The sequence below is a fragment of the Myotis yumanensis genome, unplaced genomic scaffold (assembly GCF_028538775.1).
Source record: "Myotis yumanensis isolate MYYU_CA2020_CCGP unplaced genomic scaffold, mMyoYum1.0.hap1 SCAF_7, whole genome shotgun sequence".
Classification (NCBI taxonomy): Eukaryota; Metazoa; Chordata; class Mammalia; order Chiroptera; family Vespertilionidae; genus Myotis; species Myotis yumanensis.
Genome location: NW_027223758.1, coordinates 68,465,472 through 68,490,275, shown reverse-complemented (window position 1 = coordinate 68,490,275; position 24,804 = coordinate 68,465,472). Strand labels below are relative to the sequence as shown.

At 54.6% G+C, this 24,804-nt stretch overlaps 2 protein-coding genes and 2 non-coding genes across 10 annotated transcripts in view; 1 reads left to right on the top strand and 3 right to left on the bottom strand.

Moving 5' to 3' along the window:
* Positions 1–3,757: 3,757 nt before the first annotated feature.
* SLC35C2 (solute carrier family 35 member C2) lies at positions 3,758–16,588 on the bottom strand. 3 transcript variants are annotated; one of them, XM_070420818.1, is made up of 10 exons: positions 16,530–16,588; positions 11,370–11,734; positions 10,633–10,783; positions 9,732–9,795; positions 8,936–9,008; positions 8,256–8,424; positions 8,098–8,181; positions 5,676–5,851; positions 4,605–4,734; positions 3,758–4,321 (listed from the first exon to the last, which is right to left on the bottom strand). In XM_070420818.1, exons 2-10 carry the CDS (start codon positions 11,487–11,489, stop codon positions 4,194–4,196), a joined length of 1,095 nt encoding a protein of 364 aa, XP_070276919.1. In that variant the 5' UTR covers positions 11,490–11,734; positions 16,530–16,588; the 3' UTR covers positions 3,758–4,193. The 3 variants fall into 3 exon arrangements, with proteins under 3 accessions (XP_070276919.1, XP_070276921.1, XP_070276920.1); XM_070420820.1 differs by lacking the exon at positions 16,530–16,588 and adding an exon at positions 16,195–16,331; XM_070420819.1 differs by lacking the exon at positions 16,530–16,588 and adding an exon at positions 15,395–15,886.
* A 1,773-nt stretch (positions 16,589–18,361) lies between these two features.
* Positions 18,362–24,804, bottom strand: part of ELMO2 (engulfment and cell motility 2) — a 36,835-nt gene continuing 30,392 nt past the window's right edge. For all 5 annotated transcript variants that reach the window (XM_070420813.1, XM_070420816.1, XM_070420815.1 and 2 more), the window contains 6 exons: positions 24,540–24,703; positions 24,320–24,432; positions 24,035–24,142; positions 23,205–23,287; positions 21,181–21,258; positions 18,362–19,875 (listed from right to left, as the gene is read on the bottom strand). In XM_070420813.1, the coding sequence (XP_070276914.1) occupies positions 19,675–19,875; positions 21,181–21,258; positions 23,205–23,287; positions 24,035–24,142; positions 24,320–24,432; positions 24,540–24,703 (747 nt within the window). In that variant the 3' untranslated portion in view covers positions 18,362–19,674. The remainder of the gene's footprint in view (positions 19,876–21,180; positions 21,259–23,204; positions 23,288–24,034; positions 24,143–24,319; positions 24,433–24,539; positions 24,704–24,804) is intronic.
* LOC139014774 (small nucleolar RNA SNORA51) lies at positions 20,074–20,205 on the bottom strand. The gene has a single exon (XR_011472326.1). It is a non-coding gene; the product is annotated as a small nucleolar RNA SNORA51 (small nucleolar RNA).
* Positions 22,314–22,420, top strand: LOC139014839 (U6 spliceosomal RNA). The gene has a single exon (XR_011472364.1). It is a non-coding gene; the product is annotated as a U6 spliceosomal RNA (small nuclear RNA).

Here is a 24,804-nt window from a genome sequence, read left to right as displayed (position 1 = left end):
CTCAGCGAAATTCTCATTGGAAGAAAACAGCCTCAGCCAAAGTCACAGCTCCTGCCGGGGGTAGGTCCACTTCCAATGGCAGGTCAGAGAGGAAATGCATAGGCCGCAGCCTACCTTGGGACAAGTCTGAAGGGTTGGCTCAGCTCCAGGGCTCCTTGTGGGGTCTGGAGCCCTTTGTGGGGACTCAGCTTCTCCCGCTCCCAAAACCTGCATCCTTCTACTCCCTTCCACATGTTTTTCCCAAGACCGTTTCCTAAATGACATCCCGCACCCTAATCTCCTGAGTCCGCGTCCAGGAAACCCACTGGGTTAAAAGGTCCCGCAGAAGCTGCCTGTGGACAACGGCAGCGGCAGCGTCATAATGACTCCGACGTCTCCAGTAGCTCACTGGGCAGGGCGCGTTGTCGATGCTCTAGAACAATAGTCGCCACCTCACTGGTGGTCCATGAGGTCCGAAAGGTTGGCGACCACTGCTCTAGAATTTATTAAATGCATTGCAATGCACTTTCCCCTGGTTCTCTCTTCGGCCCCTCTGTCGTCCCAGCAGGAGAGTTCTCATCAGACATCCCGGAGAAAGGCACAGCCCCACCAGCAGGATGCCAGCAGAACCAAGGCTGTGGGTCTGTTCCTGGGAAAGGCACTAGTTGCCAACGAAACTGCAGATAACCATGGGACCAGGAGTCAAGCTAACTGGGTACTACCAAGCAGGGGCCAAGGGGCCTGACTCATGTCAGGGTGAGGGCTCAGGATGGCTGGGGGGCCAGGGGCTGGCGGAAATGGGTGGTGGAGGTGGGGAACAGCTTGTCCTGTCCTTGCAGGACAAATCATTTAGAAGTTAGGATGGTCCCCGGGACCCAAAAAATCCCAATTCCCACTGTTGGAAATTCCTTCACAGAACAAGCATCTATTCAGGCCTCCGCTGGGCCAGGCACTGGAGCAGGCAGCACTCCGTGCTTGCCCCTCCTCTCACTTGCTCTGTCACATGGGCAAGTTGTCACCGCCTCGTTGCTAACCTTTACTAAGTGGCTATTCCTATGTGCCCAGCACTGTGCTGCCGTTTAAGACATTTCATCTTCACAACAGCTTCATTAGGAGGTATTAGGGTTCCTGCTTCATAGACAAGGAAACAGGCTCAGAGGAGATCAGCAACATGCCCAAGACACACCGCTGTCACAGGGCAGAGGTGTGGTGTGTTCTCAGCCACCATCATGCTTAACCTCTGTGAGCTTAGTTTCCACAGCTGTGAAATGGGTGCAGTCAATTCCTACTGCACTGGGATTTAGGGATTAAATAGTCAACACAAGAGGCCTCGAAGGTGCGCAGTGACCGGTCCATTCTGTTCTCCCTGTTTCGCTGGTCCCCTGCCTCAACACCTCCCTGGGCTGGGAAGAAGGATGGCCCCATTTGCCATCTCTCCAAGGACTGTCTATCCCAAATTCAGCTCAATATCTGGCATGGGATCAGCACTCCCGGGATGCCGTCAACCCAAATGGATGATCTGCATCCCCACCCTCAGTTCTCTGCACACCGGGGACCCAACCCAGCCCATCAGGATGCAGCAAGCTGTGGCAAGCATCACAGACTGTTCTCTTGGTTCTGTGTAACACTACTCTCAAGCCACTGGGAGTTTCCTTTTTTTTCCCCCTCTCAGAAGAATGGAGCAGAAACAGATGGAGGTGATGCCCTGAGCCCTCACAGCAGAGAAGGGTACCAGAATGAAGATGAAGGCACTCCAGGCCCTGCCTGCCATTGCGGGTTTCTCCCACGGGCGAGCTCCAGCTCGTTCTCATCCCCACCACGACCTCAGCTACAGACATCCTCATATATTGGGGGCAATAACCTTCCTTCCGTGGTAGGCTCCCGGGAGAGACGGTGGGCATGTAAGCACTTAAAACTCAAACCTGCAGGTCAGCCCACATTCCCTCCCCGCTCCTCTGCAGAAGCCCTGGAGCTGTAGACTTCCTGGGGACAGACAGCACAGCCTTGGAGACAAGTCACAGCCTGAGCTTCCTGAAACCTGTGCAAGCACCGAGTTACCATGGCAACGATGCAACCCTGAGATGCAATGGCTGCAGACAGCATGGGTGCTTCTAGGGCTCCAAGCTGAAGGCGAATAGGGTCTGGCCTGGAAGGGGGGAGAGGCAAAGGGAGGGAGCCCTCCTCTAGGATCAGCTGGTAATTGCTGCTAAGTGAGGGGCTGTCATTGAACCTAACATGCAGGCGGCACAGCACCGGCCCCTGCTCTGCACCCTGTAATTACTGCACCAGACAGCAGCTTTTGCTCCCTGTGTGGGAAGAGGGGGACGGTGTGGGGAGGGGCAGGCAGGAAGCTCTCACCCACCTAAGCCAGGGGATTCTGGCAGGCTCTCGGCAGCCCAAGCATCCTGTATCCCAACCCGCCTCCCAAGCAGAGGCAGGAGGGAGGGGTCCTGGCCCCTCCGTTTTGCTAGCTCGCCCCACATCATCTCTCGTGGAACATGAGCTTCCTTTAATCCTGGCCTGAGCTTGCAGAATCCAGGGGAGCAGAGGTGCAGGAACCAGATAAGGCACCTTCGTGTCACACCTCCACGGACGGGAGAAGTCTGCGGTGAAGCTCAACTCGAGCCGGGAGGCTCTGAGGACCTCAGACTAGTCACGGCACCTACCCCCTGCCTCTGTGGACTGGGAGTGGGTGGGACTCAACAATTCTTAAGGTTTCTTCTTCAGCAGGAGTTGGCAAACTGCAGCCAACATGCCGGGTCCTATTCCTGTAAATAAGGTTCCACTGGAACACAGCCTGCCCGTTTGTTTCTGGATCTGTCTATGGCGGCTGTCCTGCTACATCGGCAGACTTGAGAGCCTGCAACAGAGACCAGATGGTCCCCAAATGGGAAATATTTACTATCTAGCCCTTTCCAAAGTTTGCCGGTCCCATTCCTCAAACACCAACGTTCTCCTAGGCTTAAAAGGGGCTCTCATGGCTCCAATCTATCAGAACAGTTCCCAACAGGCCGCCCCGCCCCCGCGCAGACCCCCATACCCTCCTGCCTGGGCTGGGGGGGTTTTGGTGGTTCTCCCAGTGCTGGCGTCACCTCATGGTGCGATGGCGCCACCTGCTGTGAAGGCCCACAAGCACTTGTGCTTGGGAGGATGTCACCCCATGGCCAGCAGTCCCTCCCAATCCAGGGGAACCGGCTTCCAGGAGCAGGCCAGGCCTCAGAACCAGAGCACATCAGAGCTGGGTGCTTGTCTCCTCCCTCCCCACTTGACAAAGACAGCAGTCTGTGTGCCTCGTCCAGGGCAGGTGATGGGAAGGCCTGGAGACCCATCACCCCATTCACATATTTTCACGGACAAACACTGGTGCTGTGAACCGTACGTCGGCCACTCATTTAGGGACTTGGATCCATGGTTGTTGAAAGGATTTTCAAAATAAACACTAATATGATATTTAAACTGTTTCCAATCTTCAGAACAACTCTGAGACAATTATTACCCCCATTTCACAGAGGTGAAGTAACTTGGTTCAGGTCATGGGTGGTAAGTGACAGTCAGGCTGTGAAAGCTTTAAGGTCCCCAGAATATGGTGCTCAGCGCATATTCACTTTCCTGCCTGCGGGTGTGCTTGGGCCCCAAGAGGGTCCTGGGCTCAAGCAGGAGTACATGTGATGGGAAGGCTGGAGTCTGGCCAGTCACCTGTGAGGCCCCAGGCAGAGGAAGGAGAGGCCAGGCCGACTGCCCCTCCCTGCCCCCACACCTCCAGGCAACATGAAGTGACTAGTGGACTGTAAACCCTTTATTTCCAAACTATAAATAGATCTGCTCTCTGAGCAAAGAGCTGTCCAGGTGGTAAGCCCCCAGCTCTCCATCTCCCCTTCCCAACTGCTCTGCAGTCCAGGCCCGGGCCCCTTAGACACCTGTGATGCCTCTGAAATCATGATCTTGGCAGCCAGAGCCTGGCAAGCAGTTGAGAACAGCCCTCCGTTCCTCCGCTGCGACTCCAGCACAGCGGGGCCTGTTCTGGCCTGGTGCTCACCCCTCGGACCAACTCTCCAACTCAGCCCCACCATGGGTCCCGTGCTACCCGAGGCCCAGCATGGACATTGCTGGCCCACTGCTCCCAGCTGCTGTGAGAAACCACCTGGTCCCTGAGCTCCGTCAGCATGAAGACTGGGAGCGGCCTGCTTCAAAGCTGCTCCCCGGGCTGGTCGCTGCTATCCCTGGGCCACAAAGTCCTCCTCCGCCGCCTCATTATCCCCTTCCTCTGGCTGGCTGCTCCGGAGCAGCAGCTCCAGGTCAGGGTTGGAGCCCAGCCCCTTGGAGAGTTTAGGGTCGCCATCACCTGGGGATGAAGAGACACCAGTTACAGCCCCAATCAGCGTCTTGTGCCCTGATGTGTGTGCTGTCAACCGGGCCCCCCTCCCCAGTCCCTTAGGGATGACTCCAGCATGCTGAGTAGAGCAGCAGCCCCTGCAGAGGCAACTGAACAGTGCAGACTGGAACTACTTGGGGTAGCCGAGGGCCACTTGCCTCTTCCCGGAAGGGCTGGGTTGAGAGGAAATCAGAGGGGCTGAGTCATGGGGAGAATGTCCTGAATGCAGGCGTAGGAAAGGGGCTCAGGTTACCTCTGGAGTGCAGGGCTTTGAGGGCGACATGCAGGGATATTCCCGAGAGGCAGAGGGCGAAGCCCAGCCAGTTCAGGAGGCTGATCTGGTCGCCCAGCAGATGAGCTGCCAACAGCAAAGTGCAGACTTCCTGTGGGCAGAGAAGCAGGAAGGGGAAGTGATCGGCGGGATGAGTTGGCCCCTTTGCAAAGAGGGCCAGGCACTAAGCACAACCACAGGAGAGAGCCAGACTCGCCCAAACTCCCAGGCCAGGGCGGCTGGCCTGCAGGGCAAAGAGAAGCTTGCATGGGGCTTGCTGCAATGCTTTCCTCCTTTGTGTTACTGAGATGAAACAAAGGAGATGCTTTCACAGAACTGCCAGGATAAAAGGAGACCAACCAAATGCAGCTGTGTCCACAGGAATAAAGGAGAGCCCTTCCGGAAGGTACAGCTGTGGGGAGCCCTCAGCTGCCGGGGGAGAACACAGCGTCATACAGGGCTTTGTGGGACATGCACTGGTCCTGGGGTTCTTTGCACACAATGGCTGCAAATGGCACTGTGAAATGACTCATTCTGAGAACCATGGCTTCTGCCTCATCATTTGGTTGGCAACCAGAAGACCCTTGGGGAGCCCCTACATTTCTGCTTTTAGGCAGCACTGCTCCAGGATCAAAGAGCAAACTCCCCCACAGCGTGTGGTGGAGGGAAGTGACAAGAGGAGAGGCAAGAACGCTGCCAGGGAGAGGTAAAGGCAGGCCAGGCAAGCACAGGGCACGAATGACTTAACTGTCCCTGGCTGTGCCCATGGCAGACATCACCAATCAATCACAGAACTTGTTACTGATGAGTCTGAATGGGGGCTTCTCAATCCATGGCTCCCTGCCGCTGCCACAGGACGAGTTGGCATTCCTAGTAAATGTAAATGTGTCCCAAGCCCAGTGGAGTCGGGGTACAGATGAGAGCATGGCACTGAGCGCCCTAATGAGGTACTTCCCTCTCTTCCCTATAGGCCCTGGGGTGCAGGAGCTGCTGGTGAGAAACACCCTCAGGGGCTCCTCTCTGAGACAGGACGGGGGTCACCTGAGTCTGTACCTTAAAAATGCCGGCAATGGAGAGAGTAAGGCTGGAGGTTCTGGAAACCAGGAGGAACTCGGAGAAACCCAAACCAAAGGCAAGAATCCCGCCAAGGAAGAGGCTCCCGAGTACCCGCAGGAGCAGCCCTGTGTCCTGGAAACGGAAGATTTTCTCAGATGTGGACAAATGGAGACCTGAAAGCAATGGGGGAGACAGGGGCGACCACGTCCTGGGTGTGCCTGCCGGGCGGCCTCACCCTCCCGCAGCCGAGTGAGAACTGCCCCTGGCGTGGGGCACACTTCCTAAGACAACAAGGATGGGAGAAGCTCAGGCAGACGGCCCGAGACGTGGGTAAACCAGGAAGCAAGGACGGCTGCCAGAGCCCAGGGAGTGATAGGAGGGCTTCGGAGCCCCTGCGCTAAGTACAGGGGACGGCAACACACAGACAACCCACAGGAGCACCCGGCTCTTCCACATGGTGTTTCCCTCCCATCTGCGGTCCGAATGGTGAGGGTGGACTTCCTATGGCCTTGGCAGCTGTGATAACCAATGGGCCCAAGAGAGGTGGGCAGGCATCACGTGAGGACTTTCAGCCCCTGGGCAATGGTGGGGAGGCTGCGGGGGAGTCCTCTGTTCTCAATTTCAGGCAGGCCACCTATAAACAGGGGCAAAACTCATCTTCATCCAGGCCTGACTATCACACAGCAGTGGGAATTGGCCGAGACACGCCCCCTTTTGGGAGCAGTTTCCCCACTAATAGAATGAACCGGTTGGGACTAGACCAATGTTTCTCAAACAGATGGTATAATCTGATGAACAGTTCTCAAAAAAACACACACTGCATATAAATACTCAACAAAAGCCACGGCCCCCCGCTCCAGACACCCACACAGGCATCCAGGCAGCGAACTTGCTTAGACTCTCAGAGGGTTCTTAACCCTCCAACACTGTCCATCTGGGAGGATGATTCCTTGGGTCCCTCCCTTCAGGACAGGCCCCGGGGAGTATTAACAGGATGGGAGGTGAGTCCAGTCTAGGCACAAAGGACACACCTGGGGGGGGCGGGGCAGGAGGCTGGCTAAGGACCCTGAGATTTTTGGAGGGAAGCACCATAGAAACACAGAGTGACAGCCCCCCACCCCCTCCAACCCCAGGCAAACAGCCTCCAATGTAGGACATCTTGCCTGGTGCTGGGCTCAGCAGTACTGCAAAGGCATGGGCAAATGGAAGGGACTCGGGGAAAGCAACATAAGTAATGAAGGCGCTTGGGGGATTAATTTACCAGAAAAGATTAAAGGAGCTAAATCCATGCAGCTTTGCTAAGTGACGACGGCGATGGCCAGGGGCTTTCAGGGGCTTTCGGGGGAGGGTTTGCAGAGATGGGGAGCGGTGTAAACACCCAGGGAGGGAGGGAGAGTGTGGCGTTTTTACCGGGGACACAATGAAGGAATGGGGAGAGATTGTAAAAAGAGAGAAAATGAGGCTGCAGAACAGAAGTTTCCCGGACAACGGGGCCACAAATAATTTTCTCAGAGGTTCGAGACGCTTCACTGCTTGCAACTTAAATGGATGCGGGACAGGATTTTCTGTAATGGCCCTGAGGACAGAAGGGGCTCTGGGAGGAAGGATACACAGACAGGGGACAAAGCCTAATCCCAAACATCAGAGGAAGGAGGATGTGGTACACCTCCCAGCCTAGACAATGCTCCCCGCTCTTCTCTCTGGGAGATGACAGTGGAGGGGAACTGCTCACCTGCCCAGACTCCCTGTACCTCCTGGCCCCTCAATAAACACTCCTGCAATCCAGCTCACGCTCCATTCCTCTGAACCTGTTTCCACTTCCTGGGATGCTCCCTCCTACCCCCCATCAGCCTGTCCAAGTCCCATTCATCCTCCCAGATACACTGTCTGGGAAGCCTTTCCCCCTTGCCTTTCCACCCTACCACCCTGAGACAACGCCTGACCCTCTCCTCCTAAGAGGCAGAACACAGCGGAATGGTTAAGAGGAGGGACTCTGGAGCCAGCTCCTGGATCCAAGTTCAGGCTCGTTTAGGAGTCATGGGACCCGAAGCAAGGTTATCTCTACTTCTCTCTGCCTCAGTTTCTTTCACCTGCAAGATGAGGATATTAATAGTACTGCCCCATGGTTTTTTGGGGGAGTATTATAAGAGGTGATATATGTAAAACGATTAGAACAGCCCTGGCCTACCTCCGGGGCTGGACACGTGCACTGTCATTATCGTCTACTATGTTTCATACGTTTTCTACGTAACGTTTATCATGCTGGATTCTAGCCATTTGGTTTAAGTGTCTGTTCAAACACACAAATCAGGCACTGCCAGGGGAGGCCGCACTTGATCTGTGTCCTCTGCAGCTGGGCTCAGAGAGGGGGTTGGGGCCTGCTGTACTGAAGTGCCCCGAGGTGGACGGCCCAACCTACCTTCAAATATGGCAAAGAGGGGGAAGAGCCCGAGAAACATGAGTGGCTGCAGGTGGAACATGGTGTCGATGGGGTTCTGGAGCCCTACGGAACGGGGACATGGTGAGCCGTCAGCCTGGCCACCGGCCTCCACCCCCTGGTGCCGGGCCTGCTCTCACCAAGATCCGCCTTCTGCAGGAGAATCTGCGTGAGGGTCCAGCGAATGCCACCGATGAACGAGGCCCCCAGCACCAAGGCAAAGCCCTCCATGTTGAACTGCGTGGACTTGTAGGTGAACATGAAGAGGCCCCCGGCGATGAGGAGGACCACCAGGACCAGCGCCGCCCGCTATGAGGAGGGGAGCAGGTGGCAGCTAACTGGGGAGTCTCCAGCTCATCCCACCTGGAGTTTGGGGGTCGGCAGCCACTTTGGCTGGCCCTTCTCTCCCCACCCACCACCCTGGGGGGCCCTGGCCAGCTCCTTCCCATGGAGGTGTGCAGGGCTGCATCCAGCTGGATGTGGCCAACCTCCCTGCCTGCCCTACATACTGAGGTGCTTCCCTATGCTGTCCTAGGCCCCTCCCCACTATGAAACCAAGGTGCTGCCTCGCACAGCAGGCGCCTCGGCCCAGCTTGACGTGACCTGGCCCCTCCTCCCTTGGCCTTTACCACCCCCCCCATCCCCGCCCCCTGCCACACCGCTTTCTAAACTTCCTGGTAGTGCCCAGTGCTCGGTCCTTCCTCAGCTTCTGTCGGGAGCTTCTGCCCCTGGGCTGGGCTCCTCTCTTCTGTCACAGACCCCCTTCTCATGCATACCACCTGAGGGGGGAGGAGGGACTCAGGGGATGATGGGGCCTCACCAGCTCCTCCAGCTTGAAGATCAGAGAGAAGATCAAGATGAAGAGGACGGCTGAGGATTTGGTCATTGTGTACCTGGAAGCGAAAATGACCACAGTGCACGGCTGGAAGCCGGGGCTCAGACCCGCCATCCGGAACGGACCCCACAGTACAGTCAGTGGGCTGGAAAGGGGGGAGCTTCCTGACTTCCCTGAGGAGCTTCCTAACTTCCCTGAGGGCCATGGGCTCTGCTCAGGGCAGCAGGACAATCTGGGTACAAAAGACCAAAGGAAGGTGCCCGAGTCATCTGGCTGATTCGTGACCTTTAATCGAAGGAATCTCTGAGGCCTGTAATTATCAGCAGGAGGAAAGGCTGCAGGTCTGACACTGAGCTCACCGAGGCCTATTATCACCCGCCCTCAGCGGAGACCAGGACGAGGAAGAAAGGATGAGAGGAGAGAAAGAGGAGGCAGGGACTGTGCTCTCTGAGGCACAGCCCCGGAGGTAAGAAGTCACTGCCGGCCTCCCCTCTGCACCTGCGTGCACTGCACGCGGACATGCCTTCCTCCCGGCCACGGCCGCCCGTTCTGCTTGAGCCCCTGGCTTCCCCAGGCCGCCCGGCAGCGGGCCCAGCATCGACTGTGCCCAGCGTAAGGAAGAGGCTGGTGAGTTTCTGGAAAGCTGCTGGGTGTCAGGGAGGAGCTCAGAGAGGACGGCCGGTCCCAGAGTGGTGCAGTGGCTGGCTTGTCGGTCAGGGGTGCAGACAGCCAGCCGGACAGACAGAGAGAACGTGCGCCTGAGGGAGGTGGCGGTACTCACAGTGAGACGGTGATATAGAGGAAGCTCCAGTTGGACAAGCCCACGTCAAGTGCCGTAGCCAGTGCTGTGGAGACACAGGGCGCCCACCGGACACGCCGGGGAGAAAGGGCAGGTGGCATGGGGGCACCAGTGATTAGAACTCACTTCCATGAGTACCCTCACTTTCTCTGGGGCCTTTAGGCCTTCCTTTCTACCCAGCAACTAAAAGGTTAACTCAAAAAAAAAGGAGGGGGCCCTGCTCCAGCATTCAGGCTATAGTGCATTCTGACTGGCTGGGGCCTGTGTCCGTCCCACTTGCTTAATTTTTTGCATACCCCCCTGCTGACAGATACAATCTGATCCTGCAAACTCTTCAGAGTGGTCACGGAGGAGGACCTGGCCCTCCAGGATCTGACCCCTTCCACCCTCTCACTTCCTCGCACCAATGTTGAGTCCTCAGCGCCCCAAGATACTTTCAGTTCCCTTGCAGACTCCCACATGCACTAAACCCCTCCCCTCCCCGGACCGCCCGGTCCCTCTCGCCCTCCAGGTCTCAGCCTACTCAGCCCTTGCTCTGGGGAGCCCTCCCTGCCTAGCACCGTGGGCAGGGACTACACACTCTGCTCACCACTACCTCCAGGCCTGGAAACACAGCTCAGTGTGCATGTTCAAGGTCAAGGGAGCTACAAGGCTACTGCTGCACTGGGGCTTCTGTGTGGCGTGCGTGGGGGAAGCGGGAAGATGGAGAGTACATACGGGGCAGATGTGGGGGCGGGGAGGGCAGGCAGAGAGGAGTGAGGAAACATGGGTGGGGCAGGGAAAGAGGGGCCTAAGCTTTAGGCCAGGAAGACTTCCTTTTGTTCTAGGCATATGGCTTCCCAAGCAGCCCTCCTCCTGCCGGGCCCTCCCCACAGGAACACACCTGTCGGAGCTACTCTTCTGAGGTAGTCGGTCCAGCTCAGCACCACGCGGGCCCTGTGGCTGGAGCACTGGACCAGCGCCCTGGACAGGGCGGAGAACAGGAAGATCACGGCCAGGTGCAGCATCGTCATGAAGAGGGGGAAGTGGAAGCTCTGTATGGGGCCCAAAGCACAGCCGGCCGGCCAGGCGCCGTTAGACAGCAGCCCTCACCGGGCTCCCGCCCTGGTGGCAGGGGCCCTAATTCGGTGCTTGCTGAGGGCTCTGCAGGGGCTTTCACCCACAGTACAATCACTTGGCATCAGAGACTTAGTCCTAATTTGGAGGTCACACAGGCAGCAGGTGGACAAATGGGGCTCAACTGTAGCTCAGTGCCGTCTCCACCTTCAACAGCCTGTTAGCTACCTGCTGCAGCCCCTCCCCATGGCCCACACCCAAGGAACAGCAGTGTGGGCCAGGATGGCTGTGCCAGCTATTAGAGCATTGAACTACTTTTATACCAGTTGGTCCACAGCTGTTGCTTAAGCTCCCCAAGTCTCCCCAGCTCATCCCCGTGGCCCCCTAATTTCCCCTCGATGCAAATATTTCGGGAGAATCCCTGGCATGGCAGTGCTGGCTGTGGGGTTCTGCCCCATCACTAACGTGACTGGCTGGAGCCCGTGCCTTCCTGCTGTTAAGTGTGAGGGGCACTGTGGCCCCGCCACTTCCCTCCCGGCCCCGCGGTGCAGGCCTCCCAGTCACCTTTGTCAGCCATTTGTTGTAGAAGGTGATGCCGATGGAGAAGCAGTAGTAGAGAAGGACCAGCCCCAGGGTCAACACTGCCCTCCACACAAAGGCCACGTCGAGGGCCCACCTCCCCATCTGGGGAAGCAGCTGCTCCCAGCTGGGGTCGGCGGGGGCAGGCACCTCTCCTGAAGACGGGCAGGAAGACGCTGGGCCTGCGCCACGACTTCAACAAGAACCTGGCTTGGTTAGAGGAGTTCTCTTCACTCCATGATCAGGACGGTTATCGGAGCCTCGGCGGAGTCCTCACCTCAGGGGCTGGTGGACCGAGCCAATCCTCTCCATGGTTACCGGGTGCAGGGCTCACGGTCCCAGGTCTGAGGCTAGAAGGATGAAAAGGCAGCGCTGGTGGCTTGGGCAGTGAGGGCCATCTGACCCCACCCACCCAGGCCTGTCCCGCGGGGAGATGGGGGCAGACAGGAGCAGGAAGGAGCCCACCCCCAGCACGGGTGCTGGCAGCCGAGCTCCTGGTCACATCCACTCTCTTGTCGTCTCAAGCTGTTCTCCATGAATTGCTACCAAAGTGACCTTTTTAAAACATAAATCTGATCATGTCAGACCACTGCTTAAAGCCCTTCTGCAGCTTCCAGTGCTCTTAAGATAAAGATCAAAACCCTTCTTTAGGCTAAAAAGGCCGGATCGGGCTCCTGCCAGCCTCAGCTCAGCTGCGGCCCTGGTGCCCCAGTTCCACTGGCCAGCCACCTTCAGCTCCCCGTCCTGCGCCTGGAGAAGCCAGCGTTCTGCCCTCCCTCCATACCTTCTCAGCGCATCTACTCATCTTCAGCTCAAATGCTGCTCCCTCAGGAACCCCTCCCTCCCAATGTGAGGGGTGCCCCTGACACACAAGCTGCTCTCATAGGTCCCCCATGATTCCTCCATCGGACCTGTGCAGGGCATGATGATCTGTGTCCATGGGAGGCGGAAAGCTCCACGAAGACAGGGCCCACCAGGTCCATGCTGGCCTTACAGCCCCACCTGGCATGTTATAAGTTCTCCATACGGTGATGACTCATTGCAAGAGAGTGGGCCTGTGGTTTCAGGGGACCAATCTGGTCATTAAGGTGTTAAAATGGACCAGGAGCCCAGTCAGTGTGGCTCAGTAGTTGAGCATCGACTCATGTACCAAGAGGCCACCAGTCAGGGAACATGCCTGGGTTACAGGCTCGATCGCTGGTGAGGGGCGTGCAAGAGGCAGCCAATCGCTGGTGAGGGGCGTGCAAGAGGCAGCCAATTGATGTTCTCTCTCACTGATGTTTCTCCCTCTCCCTTCCTCTCTCTCTAATAATAATAATAATAATAATAATCAGTAAAATGGACCAGGAAACCAACACCGACCTTGCCGTCAACTCTAACAGCCAGTGTCACAGACATGGAGCCTGCCACAGGGTCTTACCCAACTAAACCACTCCCTGCTGCCTATCACCCAGCCAACCCCAGTGAGTGCCCAGAGCATGCCAGGCCCTGGGGAGACGAGGCAGACCCCCCCCCCCCCGCCCCACCCCTCCGCCCAAGTCCAGCATTATCCCACCTGCTGCTTCAACTGTGTCCCTCCTCCCATCTTCTCCTTTGATACGTTCCCACCCGACAGAAATGCCACTGCCTTGAAGCCTTCCTAGAACCGTCTGATCAGAGGCACCCCAACTTCCCCTCCCAGTCCTCTCTGCAGGGAGTATCAACATTGTTTCTGTACTCTGGAACCTGAGGTGTCATTTCCCCTCCCCCAAGGCAAACTGGGAGCTGGCACAGGCTCATGTCCCAAGGGGCACCCTCAGGCTCTGGTTCTCTTCAGGGGAACTCTGGGAACCCATGTGCTGTTCTGCAGGGACACTCCTACCCTTTAGTGAGTGGGGCTCTGAGGGGGGCATGCACATAACTGAGAACTGTTCTGCAGCCTTCACGACTCCGAGATTCCTGTAGGTTAAAGATCTGCTTATAAAGAACCCAACTGCTTTCCAGGCAATAGAGCAGTTTTTCCAAGGTTCTCCTAAGTTTTAGGATCTATGTACACTGAGGGGAGGCTGAACTGTTTTTGATAAAAGGGTACCACGAGCTCCCAGTCTGGAAAAGCCACCTGCAGCCACGGCAGGCATGGGCTTGGAGCTGCCCACGGGCTGTGGCAGGCTGCCCTGTGGCCGTCACCGCCTGCAGGTTCCACAGGAGTGGTGCCGGCAGGGGCTGTGTCATTGTAGCTTCTAGTAGCCTGTGCTCAGGAACTCACGAATTGAAACATTTTATTACCAACTACTTTCCTTTTATTTCTTTTACATTATGGGTAGGGCATTGCCAATTAAAAAAAATTATGTGTTGGTAGTTTTTTGAACCATAAGTTTCATTTTAAGATAATAAGGGGGGGGGGGAGTTATCACTAAAATATTTGTCATTAAAAAGAGGGCGTAGCATCCACGAGGTTGGGAGCCACTGTGCTATTTTGCCTAACTCGGGCCCATTCCTTGAAATGCCTCTGTAAGCCGACATGACCCAATTCGCATCGCCCCCTCTCACCTCCCCGGCTCTAACGCAGGATACCCGACTGCCTCCTTGTCCTCTTTGCTTGGATGTCTAACACCAGGCGCCTCACACCCAGCCTGTCCAGAATGGACTTCTGTTCTCCAGGAGTCCTCCACCCTCCGTCAAAACCTGCTCCTCTTCCCACCCTGAGGTGGCACCACCAGTCACTAGTTGCTAGCTGCTCAGGCCAGAAACCTTGTTCTCATCCTTTATTTCTCTCTTTCCCTCAGCCCACATTCAATCAACAGGTACTGTCAGACCTGTCTTAAAAAATATCCCAAATATGGTCACATTTCCTGACCTCCACCACTACCATCCAGACACCATTCCCTTTCTCCCCCACCCGATGCATTAGTTTCCTGTATGATTCTCTCCTTCTCCCTGCACCTCCCACAGTCAGAATTCTAACACAGCTAGGCAGTGGGGTCCAACATATCTCAAGGCTCATACTCCTTCCTCTAGACCAGGGTTTCTCCACTTGGCATTACTGACATTTGGAGAAGGCCTGTCCTGTGCACTGTAGGGCATTTAGCAGCATTTGATCTCTAACCACTAGATGCCTGTGGCATCCCGGCCCCTCAGGGCATGCTGGCACCAAGAGATCTTTCTTCTAGCACTCCCTCCCCGTGGTCTTACCCATGGCTTCCGAGCTAGGGCAGTCTGTACTCTTCTGTGAATCAACTCCTACCTTCTGCCTTTGCTGCAGTTCCTGCTCCAACACTAATACCCTCCACCCTCCCCTCTTCCTTCAAAGAGCTGGTGCAGGTCCCCGACCGCTAGGAAGGCCCCATGACTACCCAGGCTCACAGGGAGCACTGTCCCAAGGTTAACAGCACTCCTTCTCTTACTACTTTCTAGAAGGTCACCTAACCCCAAACACAACAGACCTCGGCTAGGAGGGCTCTTGGAAATCACCTAGCCACTCAGTGTGCATTTATTGAGCACTCCTGTATACCAAGCACTGGAGACAGAAATCTGTAACCGATAAGGTCCCCAACCTTATTCTGCTGTAAGGGAAACCAGGCTTAAAGGAGCAAATGCTCTTTTTCAAATCTCACTTGCCCAGGAAAGGAATCCCATATTCTGCCTTTCTTTCCTCAGGGGCAGCGTAGCTCGGAGCAGTCGCCACATCAGTTGGTGTGTCACCATAGCATGTTCCCAACTAGAACATGGGCAGCGCAGCTCAGGGCTCAGAAGTGTGGGCCCGGAGTGAGAAAGACGTGGGATCCAATCCTGGCCCCTCCTTCCTATTTCATGACCCAGTTTCTGACTTCTGACCTCAGTTTCCCCAACTGTAAAGGAGGATAAAGTCATGAGCCTCCTGGGAGGGGAGTCAGTGGCATCAGGTAGAGCGCGGGGTGCTGGCTGGCTCTCGGTAGGCGCTTACCCCCTCCCGGTCCGCGAACCGTCCCCAGCCTGTGCCCACAGCCCCACCGAGTCACTTGTCCCTTCAAGGGCCAAGTCTCTAGTCTCACCAGCATCTTACACGACTGACCACATCCTCCTCCCGGGACGGCCTCTTGGATATCACACCACACTCTGCAGAGTTTCCTCTGCTTCTCTGGGCTCCTTCTTGGTCAACCCAACCTATACAAACCGGGAGCCTGCGGCTGGAACCTGGCTTCTGTTTTCTATCTTGATTCTCATCTTGCGTAATCTCATCCCATTGAACCACGTGCCAACGATTTCTAAGTTCCGTACATCAGCCCCACCCTTTCCTACTGGCTCCAGGCCAGTCCATCTAACTTGGGCTCCACTCAAGACACCTAACACTCACGGTGCCCCCAGCCGACTCCTTGAGTCACGCCCCCAGCATCACTAGTAAATGCCAGCATAGCACAGCTGATTCCTCACGTCGAACCCCCCCAATCCATGGCAGAAGCTGCCCTTTCCCCAACCCTGTCCTGTCAGTTCCGTCTCCAATACACTCCTCCACCATCTGTGCTTCTCTCTACTCCACCATCGAGTCTAACCACAATTACCTTTCACTACTGACTGCAACGTCTCCAGTCCCCACACCTCCGCTCCCCCAATCCCGCCGCCTGGAGAGAGGGCTTAGGCACAGAAAGCAGCCCAGCAGCCCTCGGGCGAACCCCAACTCCACAGAAGGTCCCCGGAAACGCCTCCCACCATCTGGCCTCCGAAGACTGCTGCAACCTCACTCCCACCGCCACCTCGGCGCCCAGCACGCTGGCCCCAGCGGTGGTGGGTCACGCACGTCAGCTGCGTCCTTTGCGCCTGCTGTTCCCTCTGCCAGGAACACTGTTCCACACACCCCTGCGCGCTGAGCTCTCCTCCAGGGCCTCCTCGTCCGCACAGCACCGCCCACCACCTGACGCTGCCCGGTTTGCCCACGAGTTTTCCGCGGGCCCTCACTCCCACCCCAGCGGGGGCAGCCTCGACCCGGGTAGAGCCGCGCGGGCTCCAGGCCAGCTTCGCGGGGCCCGGGAAATGCCCGGACAGCGCGCGCGAAGGGCGGCCCGCGAGGGCGCGCGAGGCCCGGTCCCCTCCGCGCGGGGCAGGCTCCCAGGCGCGCCCCGCAGAGCCCGGCCGGACGGCTCCCCCTCCCGCCCCCGGGAGCGCGCGGAGGCCGGCGGCGCGCCCACTCACCTCGGCCCGGGCGCTCCCGGCCGCGATCCTCCTGCCGGAAGTGCGAGGCCGGCGTTGCGTGGTCGGAGGAGCATTTCCGCCGAAGCCACTGGTGGGGCGGGGCGCCTGCCGCGGGGGCGGGGCGGCCCTAGGAGCTGGTTCTCTCTCCCGGGTCCGCCGTGACCCCGCGTGGCGCGTCCTCCCGGGGAGCCTCCCCGCCACCCCTTCCGCAGTCCAGCGCCCGGCACCCCCTCGTGCTGTGATCACCGGGTCTCGCTCTGGAGCCTCCGTGCCTGCTGGCTGCAGAGTCGGGGCACCCAGAAAAGTGTCACCTATTTACTTCTATTGAACCAGTTGTTTACCTCGTTCCAAGCCCGTGCTGGGCAATCATGGAAGGAACTGCAGAGATCGCTCTCACGGGCTTTTTCTTCTGGTTGCACAAGCCAGCTGGGGAGTGCTGCGTCAGGGCACTACACTTTACAGTGGTTCTCAACCTTCCTAATGCCGCGACCCTTTAATACAGTTCCTCATGTTGTGGTGACCCCCAATTTCATTGTTACAAATTGAACATAATTAAAGCATAGTGATTAATCACAAAAACAATATGTAATTATATATGTGTTTTCCGATGGTCTTAGGCGACCCCTATGAAAGGGTCTTTTGACCCCCAAAGGGGTCGCGACCCACAGGTTGAGAACCACTGCTTTAGGATTTAGAAGGTCCATGGAAGGTAGTAAATAATAAACGTTTGTGAACCATTTTCTGTGTTCCTGAAACTTTATAAGAATGATCTCCATTTCAATAGGTTGAGTAAAGGGAGACGGGAAACAAGGAGAGGAGGAGAAAGATAAGGAGAACAAAAACTGTGGTGGGAAAAGTAGCCAAGGCACAGGATGCAGTGGTCCAAAAATGCCAGCGGCGGAGTTTAGATCTTATTCATCTCACAGGATGGATTGAAAGGGGCAGAGCCAACAGAGCAGACAGGGAGATCCATTAGGAGGACAGAGCAGGGTAGGGTTGAAGACTGAGGCCCACTTTGGGGCTTTTTGTCCCCCTCTGACTCCAATCCCCTCCTGGGCTTTGGCTCTAAGACTGGCTACAAACATGGATCCTTACAAGTGACTCAGCTGGGTTCCCTGGCTGCTCTGGACACAAGGTTCAAGGCCAGAGTGTCAGCGGTTTATTATGCAAACCACTGCTGCCCTCACCACCAGCAGCTGGCATTTCACAGGCATGAGTTCATTCTGCGTTTAATCACTTACAAAGGCACCCATCGCTCCCAAGGTCTGCCTATTCAGTCCTCAAGGCCTGTACTGCATGCACTTCCTATGCAGTTTGAAAGAGCTTGTCCCTGCCCCCTTCTCTCTCAGAGGCAAGACAGAAGTATTTTCATCACGGCCCTCATTCAAGCCTCCCTACTACCAAGGCTGAGGTTTGGAGCAACAGCCTACAACGTCACCTGGAAGGCTGGGCACTAAGCATGGCGACACACAGGGTGAAGAACGTGTTTTCTTTGTAAGGTACAAGTACTCCAACTGTTCCCTGGCTGTGTCCCTGGCAGGAAGAGGGAGGATGTGTTCATGGGGGTGTACACTGTCTTTCCCTGATGCACTCAGCAGGCCCGAGCAGGAAACACTTTGTCCTGATGTGACAATCTGTGAGCATCTTTACCCAGCAGGTGGAGGCAGGGTGGTTGAAGAGGAGAAAGGGGCCCTTGGAAGGTGGCTGAGGACTCCGGTTGGCGCTCTCTCAAGTCTCCCAGACACAAAGAATGAAGGCTTGTCAAGGTGAAAGTTCCCTTGGGCAGGAAGCCAGTAACAGAGAAAGAGCTGTTAGTAGGAAGTAGGAATCAGTTTGTACATGAAAGAGTATTTATTGAAAACATGTTACTGACAGGAAGCTCCTGGCTGCTCGCACGTTACAATCTTGGCTCACAACTGGAAGTGTTACTTTTTTTTTTTTGCTTCCAATTTTATAATCCCTCAAACATTCCATCCTAGGATAGGTAGATCTTATATAAATATATATACACGTCTGTATAAGTATGGCCTATAGTAAAGAAAATATATAGTACACTCTTCATTGGGTAGTACCTACCATGCCAGGCTACCAAAACTGAATGCCACTGTGTTCACATATGTCCAAGGAGAGAGGCTGTGCGTGTGGTCTATAAGTGCGGCAGCACCAGGAAAGGCCATTGGCACAGCTGTGGCCTCCAGCCAGCTCCCTGAAATCATGGCCAATGGCAGGAACCACAGCACTGGGATGGGAAGGAAGGGAAGCCGAACTTCCCGAGGTCTGGAAGGCCAAAGGAAAGCCACCTGGAGGGCTGCACTTCAGGTTAGGTGGGAGGTCTCTCCCGGAGGAAGGGAAACATATAAGTGAGGGGAGGGGAGGTGACTCTAGTGACCTCACCACAGGCTAGGCCCAGGCTCACCCTGGCTCTCCCTGCAGAGTCTGGAGACTAAGAGGGTGGGACTCAGCCTTCATGTCTCTGACTTGCCAGGATGGGAGATTATGAGCTTGTAGGGAGACATTTCCATCTGCCCAGACAACTGCGTGGGCAAGAGAGACCTGGTGGATCCCGAGACGAGATGTTGGTGCCGAACCTCAGCAGCAGCCGCATGTTGGCGCTGTTTGAGGCCGGAGTGAGCCCTCACAAAGACGACAAAATCAAGGGCAAGGCCTCTACTTAGATCTGAGACACAGGCACGGGGTCACCCAAAGGCAGTCTCTGCAAGGCTCTCAACATGCCCAGCCCTGTCTTCTGCGGGCAGCCTTTCCTGGGCCAGCTCTTGCCCACATGGGAGCCGGCTAACCACTGGGGAGCAGGCTCAGGAAGAAAAGGTGAGTGGCTGTTGTTAAATCCAGCTCAAAAAGCAGTCTCTTGGCCTGAAGAGCAAGGGCATTTGCTGTTCATTCCTCATGGCCTGAAGCCAGGCTCCACAGTGATGGGGAGGGCAGAGCACCTGCCTTCATGACTCATAGTGGATGGGGACCAAGAGGAAGCTCTGGGTGGTCAGAGGTGGCCTGGAGGAATGGTTGGCATTTACTGGCCATCACGGTCCCTACGGATTCTGTACAAGCAAAAGACAAGGCACCAGACTGTGAGTGTTTCTCCTGGGTCCCAAATGCCTTCCTGGGTGCCATCGCCTCTGGCTCAGGCTCAGCCATAGTGATAAACAAAGTCGTAGCTGCTGGGCTCCTTGGGCACCGGTGGGGGCGCTTCCGGGATCTGGACGTTCTCCAGGTCCAGGAGCCGCAGCTTCATCTCCATGCTCAGCAGGGTGTCCAGGTCACTCTTGGTCAGCTCGCTGGACATGTCCTTCCCCAGAAGGGCACTGAGACCGTCAATCCAGATGCAGTACTGGGGGAGCAAGTTGCAGAACATCAGCAGGGGCCCTGGACAGCAGGAGGTCCTGCCAAGGTTCTTTTCCTAGGACTCACTCTGGTCTCTTTTGGAACTACTCAGTGTAGGCAAAACTGGCTTGGGATAATAGCAAAGGTAAACTGGGAGCTGCTCACTTTCTTAAAAGACCTTTGGGTTTTGTGTTGTTGTTTTTCTCAATGTCTCCCCATTCACAATACAGACCAGGCAAAGAGCCTGAGCTGAGGTGTATATGGGCTGGGTTTACTCTGCCTCCTATTTCTGTACAGTCAGTGTAAGAACACAGCCTGTGGTAAGTACCAGGAGGCCCGACCTTTTGGCTTTTATGGGAGATTGACATTTAAACTCCTTAAGATAATATAAAATATGATTTTGGAAAATACAATTAAAGAACACAGCAAAACCAGACCTGAGAACTGAGGCATCAACTACCTGAAATTAGTAATGCGGAGGGGAGAATACAAATTAGATGAAAAGAACAGGACACAAAAGGAACCACTGCGGGACTCACTTTTGTTTTTAAAAAAGTAAACAAAAACAACAACAAAAACCCCACCTGGTCAATAAATGTTGAAATTAAGTGCTAGAGAAACTGAACTGGAAGGCCTCACGATGAGAGGGAATGACAGGGACCGCTCAGCCCTCCCTGGCCTCCTGCTCCATCTTTCTCTGTGCCTTTGCTCCGTCTCCCTCCCCACCTGCTAGTTCTTCACTTCCTCCCAATAAAGCTCTGCTGGCAGCTCAGGCCCCTCCTAACGTCTCCTCTTCCAGAAGCCCCGCCTCCAGCTTCCTCTGATGGCTCAGAGCTCACCAGACACGTGTGGTCTCAACCGCAGTGACTCAGGTAACATCTGGTATCTTCCAGGGCTGCAATTGAAACTGCGAGCCGGTGTCAGCAGGACCAGGGCCATCTGGCTTCAAAGCCCAGGCCAGATCTACTACATATGGCCAGGAGCCCTGAGGAGGGGCATCTGTTAGGTTCCCTAGGTAGGTGGCCACAGAAACTGAAAAGAGGAAACTTTTCCCAGTCCCAGCAAATAAGTTAGCCCTAGTTGGCCCTGTCTTGCTAATGACAACCTACAGCTACTGCTGAAGAGTGACCCGGAGGGCCCGGCTCAGGGGAAAAGGACCCCGGGTGGCAGACCCTGTGTCAAACAGCCTTCACGACAGGCTATGGCCTCCTGCTTTAGGGGGACAGGACGTTCCTGTTGTGCCCGCTTCTGCCCTCTGACTGAAGAATCGCAGAGAGGGCTGGGCTGTGCAAGGCAGCGTCACATTGCTCACCTCATACTTATTAGGTGCAATGAAGTTTAAGGTCTCATCAGGGTCATAGAGGATGGAGAAAGCCAATTCCAACACCTCCTGAAGGAGAAAGGTTTCCGTTAGTGGAGCAATCGACTGGCCTGGGCCCTGCACACCAAGATCTTGGCCAAAGTCCTGGTGAGTTGGCACCATCACCAAATGTGCTGATTCACATGTGATGCCATCCAGCCCCAGGGCACGTGCACACAAGTGGCTGGAGATGGGGCCCAGTGGTGACTGATCAACCTGAACTCACCCCTCCCCACCCAAGTCACGCCTATGATGTGGTGATACTTATAAGATTGGAGAGAAGTTATTACTCAATACTCAGAAGCTTCAGAATGTCAGAGTCCGTGACTGTGTATTACCTTAAATATGTATCTTGGTAATTAAACTGAAAGGTGTTCACAGTTTAAAACCACAACATTGAAAACAAATTGTGGCCAAAGATGGGGAAATGTGAGCATCAACAACATAACTGTAATGGGTTGAAAAAAATGGAATTTGCTTAAACCCTGAGTTCATAATCATACTGGAAAATAAAACAAGACACATACACATAATTGGTCACTGTTGGATGATATCAGGGAACTAACTCTAGGTACACACTAGGAAAGAATCCAGCATTTACCCTCCTTTCTTACATAAACTGTATCACTGGGAAACCAACAGTAGGTGACAGCAAGTTTCTCTTTAGAGAAGTAGTTCAGCTAATAAATGAAAAGGACGGGCTGCATTAGAATATCACTAGCTATCAAGCCTCAATTTACTAGCGGAACGAGGCATTGAGCATTCTGGGAACTGATACCACAAAAAGAGAGACAGCCACATGGTATGTGTCTCTGATAGAACATAAGACCTTTAGGAAGTAGTCTTATTAAAAAAAAAAAAAAAAAGGTCACACCTGAACTGGATCAAGCCTCTCGATCTCTCCCTCAGTGTACAGATCTGGGACAGAGGAGCAAGTTAAACTGCACTGTGGGGAGACAATCAGCAAATTTCAAACTCTGGGAAACTACCAAACAAGCAACTTGGTTCCTTCAACTAATAAACTGCAAAGAGAAATAAAGGTGGAAAAGATGGAGGGGGAACTTATGAATTAAGCAATTTAAAAGGTGCTCGCTTTGGCAGCACATATACTAAAACTGGAACGATACAGAGAAGATTAGGATGGCCCCTGCGCAAGGATGACATGCAAATTCATGAAGTGTTCCACATTTAAAAAAAAACAAAAACTTAAAAGACTAATCACAAAGGGTAGCCTCTCTTTGGATGCTGACTTAACAAACAAAACGGGGCTGAGTGTTTGTAAGTCTATACGTATCGCATTTGCATATTTATACAGAGAAATTATGCTGTTTATAAAACAATTGTGGAAGTTCAAACATCAATGGAATAGTTGACATTAAATAACAATTTTTATTTCTTTTTAGATGTGATAATGCTGTTGTGATTATGTTAAAGGAGTCCTCATAATCTAGAGATACATTCTACATACTGACAGATGGAATGATGTAACACTTAGGGTTTTCTTCAAAGTAACAAAGGGGAGGAAGGTAGACACGTACTTTGCCATGGCTGTGGAGGCTGGGTGATGCATATATAGGGGTTCTACCTATTTTTCTGTATCTTCAAAATTATTCTTTTTTAAAAAATATATTTTATTGATTTTTTACAGAGAGGAAGGAAGAGGGATAGAGAGTTAGAAACATCGTGAGAGAAACATCGATCAACTACCTCCTGCACACCCCCTACTAGGGATGTGCCCGCAACCAAGGTACATGCCCTTGACCGGAATCGAACCTGGGACCCTTCAGTCCACAGGCCGACACTCTATCCACTGAGCCAAACCGGTTACGGCTTCAAAATTATTCTTAATAAAACATTCAGGCATTAGAGAGAGACAGGATGCGAGCGAGAGCATGCACCTAAAAGACTGCCACCACCGCCTGTACCCAGGAATCCCTGTGACAGCAGCTCAGACTCGGGACTGCCTCTCCACTCACCTTGTTCTGTTTCAGAGCGCTTTTCTCTTTCATGTGGGGACAATCTTTCCCAGTGACAATGGCCTTGATGTCTGCAACAGGAACTGATCAATGAAGGGAATTAGTTTCTGGGAGCTTCACGGTGCAAGTTGGTCCTTGCTCGGGTGCTCGAAGGGAAGCCTCAGACCCCAGACTCAAAGAGCTGTATCAGCTCAGGGTGTGTGGCTTTGTATTGTTCCCCCTCTGGGGCCACTGCCATGAACCATGGCCTGCAGGGCTGTGTCAAATCTGACTGGGCTTTTGGATTGTTTCCCCAGGCATGGGCCTCTGACACTCACCTCACTTTAACGTCACAGTAATGACAGTGACAATACCACCACAGCAAACAGCAGTGGCGGCAGCTAACAGTTTCACCTGCTACTGGTTCTAAGTGCTTTACATAGACTAGGCATTCAATCCTCTTATGAGGGAGATATGGTTATTATTCTCACAGAAGAAAAAAGGCAGAGAGGAGAATGAACTCGAAATTAATTAGAATTAATCAGAATTAATTAGAATTAGTGGCAAAGCCAGGATTTGAATCCAAGCAGTCTGCTCTTAACCACCACCTTTCAACTTTGTTTTGTATCACCCTTTACAATTTGCAAAGCCCATACCCCTCTGTGATCTCACCGAATTCTCCAAACAGCCCTGTGAGGGAGGCAGATAGAGATGACCTCTGACAGATGAGGAAACGGGTCCAGAGAGATGTCTGGCCCAAGACCAGACAATCAGCTTGAAACAGCCAAAACTAGAACTCTCCTGATATCGAGTCCAGCTACCAAGTCACAGCAATAGAGAAATGAACCTACTTTTCTCCTGCAGGGATTCAAATGTCACCTCCCCTTGAGGGTTGTCGTCCAAGTCACCATAGTGCAGGACCTTGTGGTTCAGTGCCAAGCGGCAGTACCAGAAACGTTCTGGAACACAAGGGAAGCCAAACAGGTGAGCAAGGACAGTCCTGGGAAAGGCCTGGGCACACATAGGCAGAGGATGCTGTGTTCCCTGCTGCTCCCTGCAGGCCCGCCAAGGCAGGCTCCCTCCCCGTGGAGTGGCTCTGGGCAGTAGGACCGCGCAGTGCCCCAGTCCCCTGTCACCTTGCCTTCGGCGATTCCCAATCTTCCGGAAGCTGCTGCCCTCACAGAGCCGGTTCAGACGCTGCTGCTTGATCAGCTCCAGGATCTCGGGCTGGATCTTCTCCCTCAGCTCCCTGAGGTGGCCATGTACCGGGGAAGGAGAAGGTCACAGTGAAGCTTTGGAAGGAAGACAGAGTGGGGCTGGGTTCCCCCACCTTACCCCCTACGGGATGGTACTTACACAATTGGCGGGGACTGGAAGTCATCCTGGCTCATCCTTTCGGACTGGCGCAGCCTCAGAATCTCAGAGTAGCTCAGGCTGCGCAGTTTGCTCTTGAACTGATCCAAAGAGTTGGGTTTAGAGGGCAGAGCACGAGTGATCTGTTCTCGGACGACCTGCATAACCTAAGGGGGAAGGAAGAAGGCAGCCAGCTCGACCCTGCTCTGCCACACAGACAAGCTGCCTCTGGGCACCAAGACTTGGCCCGTGCCCGGGTCTTGAGCAC